The sequence below is a fragment of the Etheostoma spectabile genome, chromosome 13, assembly GCF_008692095.1.
Source record: "Etheostoma spectabile isolate EspeVRDwgs_2016 chromosome 13, UIUC_Espe_1.0, whole genome shotgun sequence".
NCBI classification, from domain to species: Eukaryota; Metazoa; Chordata; class Actinopteri; order Perciformes; family Percidae; genus Etheostoma; species Etheostoma spectabile.
In genome coordinates this window covers 26,030,468-26,038,258 of record NC_045745.1, presented here as the reverse complement: position 1 = coordinate 26,038,258, position 7,791 = coordinate 26,030,468, and the positions used below count along the sequence as shown (strand labels likewise).

Genomic DNA, 7,791 nt, shown 5'->3' with positions numbered 1-7,791 from the left:
ACCTACTGCTCCTTGGCATTTAAGTGTATAATCTCATACAATATTAATTAAAGTTGTCTGCTGTTGCTTAAAAGGACACATAAAAAAACAAACAAGCAGGGAAATAAACTCACCAAGCTCCCCGGCAGCGTTCCTTCCACCAACAGCGTAGAGGTGTCCCTTGAGTGCACTGAGGTGGAAGAAGGTACGTTTCTCATTAAGGCATGCCACCTGCATCCACTTGTTGTAGCGGGGGTCGTACCGGAACACAGTGTCCACTGCTGTCTTGCCTTTGGTGTCGTAGTTGCTTTGGCCACCCACCACATAGAGAAAATTACCGATGACGGCAATGCCGTGTTGGTAGCGGGGTGCATCCATGGGTGCCAGCGCCTTCCACTCATGAGCCTTCTCATCAAAAAGACGCAGCTCCTTACTCACAACCAGCTGCTGGCGCAGAACGCCACCCAGGGTGACCAAGTGGGCACTGTCTGAGCGGATGGCTGTCCGTTCTGACTGCATAACTGGCTGCATGTAGGGCATCATTTGGTAGTTGCTAGCCTCCAGGAGAAGGTTGACACAGGTGTTGTCCGTGCGCATAAAGTCCACTGTCTGCACGTGATTGATGAGTTCCTGTGGGTTCATGAGGGGAAAGCGGATGTTCTTCATGAGCTTTGGGGCAAAGTCCATACGACTGTCTTCGTAGCGTAACCAGCGGCAAGCAGCCTTGAACAGGTCCAACTCAGTGCAGTGTTTCAAGCTGTTGCTGGACAGTACAAAAGCCAACCGTTCAAATGGTAGCTTGACAAACTCTCCCGTGCCCAGCAGTGAGGGGAAGTTTTTCAGGATGAAGTTGTTGACATATTTGTCCACCTCTGTGAGGTTATACGCGTTGGCAATGCGCCCCACCTCGACACAGTTGTCAAGAGAAACCTGCAAGGAAGAAGAAATTAAAATCTTGGAAGTCTGCATCCAAGACTGACAACACAACTTTGGACAGAAATGACTGGATCTTCCTAACTTGAATAGGTAAACTTGCTTCCTTAGACGGGATGACTTCTAATAACAAAATATCAGTCATTTAGCAATGAGGGATGCTGCAATCAGAGCCAAATGAACATACCGTCTACACCTATAACACAGAACATAAGTAGTGAGGAAGGGGATTTGCTGTTTTCTCTGTTTTCCAGCATTTTAAGACGGTTGGCAAAATAAGTAAGCAATTTTAAGATGTCAACATTTTCTCCAGGAATTAATAAAAAATTGAATCCACACACACACACATTAGATTTAGTTACATTTTAGCAGTGTATTCATAAGTAAGAACAAGCTCATACCTTCAGAACACACCAAATATCAGGTATATTAATATGAGTAACCCTGCCAATTTTATATACATTTTCTATCTAGAAAGGAAATGTTTACGCACTGACCGTTGCCATTTTCTATGAGAACATCTTAAACATTATATCTGGTGCCATTCTAGCCAAGCAGTATTGTCAAATTGGTTGAATAAGTGCACTGAAAACAGCTTTTTTTTTATATAAGGCTTTCTGGGCTTTACATAGCGAGCTTTGTGAGACAGACCATGACCATGCAGTAGTTACTAGTCATCAGCAAGTTGATCTAATGTAAGTGTAACCTACCAGAATGTGTCCACCATAACGTAGCTCTCCTCTTCTTTATTGCCTTGATTATTTCTTCTGACTGACAATTTCTGCTTCTTCTTCTAATCCTTGAAATGTGCTTTTATGTAAGTGCTTGCCAAAATATTTTGGGAAATAACCCACAGCTTTCAAAAAGCTTTTAATATTTCATCCAACATGTTCAACAAATGTACAACTGGCCAACCCTGGAGGAAAGCTGTGTGCTGTGCAGTAATGTGTAGCTGTGGCTTGTGTTTCTGTCTCCTTACCCCAGATATAAGAAAAACCTTGCAGAAGTCCAGGACAGGAAGGATTTGTAAAAAGCTGGCTGCCTCAAGTGTGTCTTGCAGATTCTCCATGTTGAGTGACAACTTGGCCGTGTAGATAAAGTCAATGATCTTCTTTAGGCCTATTCGGTTAACTCCGTGAAGCTTGATGCACATTAAATCCTGTTCTTTCATTCCACCTGCATCAAGGTGAGAATGGGGGATAAGAAAAAAAAGAGGTGGTTCAACTTCTAGATAATCTTATTTGACTAACACGTCTGTTAGCAGCCAAATCTATCTGTTTTTTTAAAGAACTTGAAGAGTTAAGTGCATATAACTGAACAAATTAATTTAAAAAATATTTAATTTAGATATCTATGCCATTGGGCATAAATGACAATGAAATGTTTTCAGTGTTGAAGGACTTATGTTCAAAGAAAGGATTTAAGGTCTTAGAGAGAATCCAATTACTAAGCATCTGTGTTCACACAGCTCCCTTATCACTAATGAGCTATCCCACAGTACAATTCCCCTTACTTTACTTCTATTCTCATCTCAGAACCTTCTTCATCTTTATCATATACTTTAAATGACAAATTTTCAAACTTAATTTTACAACTGTCTTGATATGACATCCAAAGTAGCTCTGCTGAGTGTACCAGTGTTTTTTAATTCCCTTTCATTGCTCAGTAATGCAAATGACAAGGGTGCTAAAATTACTAATCAATGTTTGAGTCATGAAAAATAACAGGCTACAGGTCCAATCATAAGGCCACTTTTACTAACATCTGTGTAACTAGGTTTCCTTAGGTTTAATCACAAAAGGCCATACAACACCGGTCTTTTCAGTCTAATTACCTTTTTGCATTCAGCAAAGAAATAGAGTTAATGTTTGTAGAAATAGAGTACCTCGTTTCTAGATAAGATTGTTTATCGGTTATTCCTCAAAATACCATTCACACAATGTATGTTTTTAAATGTACTCAAGGTCCATCTACCTCTGCCAACAGTGTGCAGAGAAGATAAAACAGGCTAATAAGTCACATTCACAACCACCAATGACCATGAACATGAATGCATAACAATGAGGGTGCAGGTTGGTTTTATAAACATTGACACTGTTGTGAATTTACACACAATACTGGAGGGATGTGTGCACAAGGTCAATTTGCGTTATCTCTCAGGAGGCAAAATGACAGCGCCCGTGTTGAAGCATGGAAATGTTGTCTAATAAAAAATGGTTTACCAGAAAATACAGTGCGGGAGCAAAGACGATTCAATGCAATTAAAAAAAAAAAAAAAGGAGTAGATCCCGCACAAATCAGCGGAACTGGTACCAGTAAAGTGGCTAACTGCACCTGGTTGGTGCAAGGCTTTGCAGACCCACCTGTGAACATGGCTTTGAAATAGTCGGAGGAAGAGGCCATCATGGCGCGGTGTACAGGGAAAGCTTCATCGCCATCCCCAGCCACCAGTGTGACGTCACATAGTAAACCTTCTATCCTCAGCTGGTCAAATCCCTAAGAGGAGATGGGGAAAGGTGAGGGATGATTGGTACTGAGCCAAGCTTAAAAAGGACCTGAACTATGCAGTGGTTCTATTCCAGAGAAGTGGACCACGGCATGACTGATATGAGCCCATAGAAAAATGGTATGTGATAAACACATCCTTCATCTCCGTCCCACTATTTGCCATGACTTACGAGCCAATCATAACAGCACTGATAGCAGGCAAGCATAAAAAAAAACATACAATACGGCTACACCCTGTAACGCCCTGCGGTGCCCTGCTGCACCATGATCTACTACAACTACATCTTCTGGTCATAGGTCCATTATATTTATTGTGACTATTAATGGCACTGTGCACACCCCCCCACCCGGCACGGTCAGACACCGCCTACCAAGAGCCTGGGTCTGTCCGAGGTTTCTACCTAAAAGGACGTTTTTCCTCGCTACTGTCGCACTAAATGCTTGCTCTTGGGGGAATTACTGGAACTGTTGGATGGTCTAGACCTACTCTATCTGTAAAGTGTCTTGAGATAACGCGTCATGATTTGATACTATAAATAAAATGGAATTAAATTAAGATTAGAATCATTCTAATTCTCTAACTGTGCTCTGACACCAAGAGATTAATGTACAGCCATTTGTTTCAATGTGAGCTGGTGATGAAGGGCAGCCATTGTTGTGACAGCAGCAAATAGCTCAATGCAAACATCCACTACAACCATTTAAGGTTGAGCTTAACATTTCGGGAATTGTCTGTGACATGCAAAAGCAGCCCCCAGCTGCAGATTGGAAATGTATACTGTAATACATTATCTTCCAATGTAAATGAGATCCATAACTTCTATTAAACACTTTTTCTTTAAACTTATTTTTGTCATGCATCTATTTTATATCTTACAAAATGCCCAAATAATTAATTGTCAACTGTTTGACTCTCTGCTTCTCCTTTTTTGACATTTTGATAAGATTATTCAGTTCTCTGCTACCTGGGAACTGTTGTTCTTGTTTTATTTCTTTTTTTAAATATTAGATAAGTTTGGCTACACTTCAATTATAGGAAAGTTTGGGTTCTTTATTAATATGATGTGCTTTAACTGTCAAGCACCTGCTTCAAATACATACTTATTTTTGGAAGAAAGTAGGTAATTTCAAGACCTTAAATGAAAAGAAATGAAAAGAATTTGATTTATTTTCTGTTACATTCTTGATCAGCAGTGTACCATAATAGTTTCGTTGTGCTCACTTATCATTTCAAATTACACAGAAACCAAATCCCAAATGCTTTGTTAATCATTGAAATATTGTCCAAGCTATTAATTTTTATCCTGTAATTCATTAACCAGCTTGTAGTTTAATAGTGGGCGTAGATTAACTTGGATAGATATTTATCTCATTGATAAATTAGTGATAGTAAGGAATCTAAATTGCTCTACTTCACTTTATGGAAACATTATTATCAGACAATGATGATAATTAACTTAACATGCTTCATAAGACACTACATGTCTGAACTCTTACCTGAAGAACCACTGAGCTGTGTGTGTTGCTTGTGAAAAATCGAGTGTTTCCAGGTTTTGATGCCTGAAGGTGAGCAGAGATGCCCATATCACCATAACCCAGAGCAACTTTCATGTGAGCGTCGTCGTCCTCTACGAGGGATCTGTTAGGAAAAAGATATGTTTTTACTTCAAAAAAAAAAAGGGCAGAAAAAATACGTTTCAATCTAATTTTAGCTTATGGAAAGCAGGACACAGAAGTTCTCAAAGTGACACTACTTGAATACATATTGGGTGGTGGTAGCCTCATTGTTAGAGAAATTGTCAGCAAAAGTTGTAGATCTGCAAGCTTGGAGCACCTGGAAAGAACGCGGCAGGGGGAGGGTACAAGGCATGATCCATGATCCATGATCCATACTTTCATAAGTGCCTTTGGACAAGGAACTTAACTCCCGTCCAACTAAGGCCACTCACTGGGTCTTAAATATGACTAGCTGCTTCCAAATTTCATAGAAATAACCGTTCTTCCTAGTTCAAAATAAGAAGAAATGTACATAACATCAGAGCAAATTCCCTTCAATATCTGGGACATCTTGGAAACTGGAGTTTAGGATGGACTAAATAACATTAGCTACTAAACCTTTTTCTCAATAACATCAGCAATGAATGTCACTTTTATTAGCCATATTATCATTCAGAACTAAAACTTATAGGTTGTTACATTTGAAATACCCAAGCCACTTAATAAAACTACAGTAACTTTTACATTAGCATGTTGTGCTTTTGCATGTGTATGCAAACAAAATCTAAGCGGATGAAGTAAAAACTAACAAACTTTATTTCCAGAACATTAAAAAATGTGTTGTAAAATCCTGAGTGTATAATTTTATTTATAGCCCCTATGAACCAACTGAATTCCTTAGTAGTGTACATGAATTACCTAAAAGCTGCTGTTGTGTGTACAACCTAAACCACATTTGTCATAAGGCCAGCGCGGGTGAGGGATGGTGATGTTACTTGGTCAGTCATATTCAACAGCAAGATATGTCAACAACTGGCCAGAGAGTCTTAAAATCTGGCTGAACATTCACCGCCATTAGTGTGTGAGTGAGTGTGTGAGCCCTTTGGATAAAAGCAGTGTGTAAAATGGAGCCATTTACTAAATTACCACTTTAACACAATACATATCATAATCCAATCAAAAATTAAATATGAATGACCTTCCATCTTGCACCAAAAAACAGGACCCGCTTTGCATTTTTTTAATGTTTGCTGCAACACTTCTGTATTGCAGGCTTTAATGAGCAATGCGGCCTATAGGACACCAGCAAGGCTTTAAAAGCAAGACATTAAAGTGGATCATAATGCTGTCTTTAATCAGTGTTTTGACTCAAGCTAGTTTGCTCACACACAGCTATGTCATGTCATCCTTATTTAACTCTCTCAGAGTTAAATCTCTCTCAGAGTTAAATAAGGACATGAAATGAAATCAAACTATTTTAAAATGGATTGCACAGCATTGAAAATATCGGTTTTCAGAAACGCTTTGAATGAAATACAAAACCACAAGACATTATTTCTCAGTTTTTCGGCACTCAGAAAAACAACAACTTAGGAGACAAAACGCTGCTAATGATGATTGGATTTAATGAAAGTTTGGTTTCGAAATGTGTAATTGATGTTATAATGCAGGGATTCTACACTATAGCAGAACTTGGTTGAGCCTTTAACAGCCTTCAACCAAGGAAAAGAATCCGCTCTGTGGGAACGTGATATATTAGCATTTTTCATCTACTCCAATTCTTATGATATCCCTGTGCTCTAGGCCAGTCAAACTAAAATGTAACGTAAAGTCCTTAACAGCTCCACAGAGAGAGTGAATGTGGAAAGTGTGACTCAGACCCCCAAGGGGAATACTCTCTGCAAATGGGTACATTTTGCACTGACAAAACTGACTTTGGAGAATGAAGCTCAATTGGGTAAAAAAAACATCTCACAGTCTGTGAACCAACAAAAACCAGCCAAGCATTTATCATCTGCTATCAAACAGCACAACTGTATCTAAAGGTTATAGGATAAGAAAATAATGGTGATTTAAATTTGATGCCAAGCGCCTGCATTTCAAAAGGGAAAGTGCTGCCTCTATAAAAGAAACGGCTGGTTTTGTTAAAACAAAAGACTATAAAACATATCTTACAGAAAAGAGAGTCAATTGAGTTGAGGCAGGTTTGCATTCTTTAAGTAAGATGATAACTTTAATGGAACACCAAAAGGAACTTGGGGACTTGTGACTGATAATGAGGGTGCTTTGAGTAAAAAGGAATCTTACAGGAGAATTCCAGTCGATTTCAACATGTAGCTCTGTTTATCTTTTTTTTGTGTAGTGCTGTCAGTAGCGAGACAAATGAAAACCATCAGTGCAGTGAAAACCGAGTTATTCTGCTAGAGTTAGCACCCAACAGGCTTAAACAGGGCAAGTTTTTAATGTGTTTTCAGCCTCTAAACATGCTCAAAATGTCATTACAAGTGCCTAGCCATGTGCAGTCATTCCTTCCAAGTGAACATAGTGAATCTGACTGCAGTAGATGTGACAGAAAGGCATAAAACCTGTGACAATCGACTAGTGTGGACTTCACCGGAAAACAGGAAATAAACAGAGGTATGGAATAACACAACTTTTATGCCTTTCAGATTCATTGCCTTCCCTCGGGAGGAATAACTGCACATGGCTGGGCAATGGTAATGACATTTTGAGCATGTTTAGAGGCTAAAAACATGTTTAAAACTTGCCCTGTTAAGCCTGTTGGGTGCTAACTCTAGCAGGAGGATAACTCGCTGTAGACTGCACCGACTGTTTATTTATCTCGCTACTGACAGCTCTACACATTAAAAAAAA

General features: G+C 39.2%; 1 protein-coding gene across 4 annotated transcripts in view; it reads right to left on the bottom strand.

Annotated features, from left to right (window-relative positions):
• Positions 1 to 7,791, bottom strand: part of klhl13 (kelch-like family member 13) — a 36,983-nt gene that overhangs the window by 9,946 nt on the left and 19,246 nt on the right. For all 4 annotated transcript variants that reach the window (XM_032534066.1, XM_032534068.1, XM_032534067.1 and 1 more), the window contains 4 exons: positions 4,918 to 5,059; positions 3,276 to 3,408; positions 1,892 to 2,088; positions 114 to 909 (listed from right to left, as the gene is read on the bottom strand). In XM_032534066.1, coding sequence (XP_032389957.1) covers positions 114 to 909; positions 1,892 to 2,088; positions 3,276 to 3,408; positions 4,918 to 5,059 — 1,268 coding nt within the window. The remainder of the gene's footprint in view (positions 1 to 113; positions 910 to 1,891; positions 2,089 to 3,275; positions 3,409 to 4,917; positions 5,060 to 7,791) is intronic.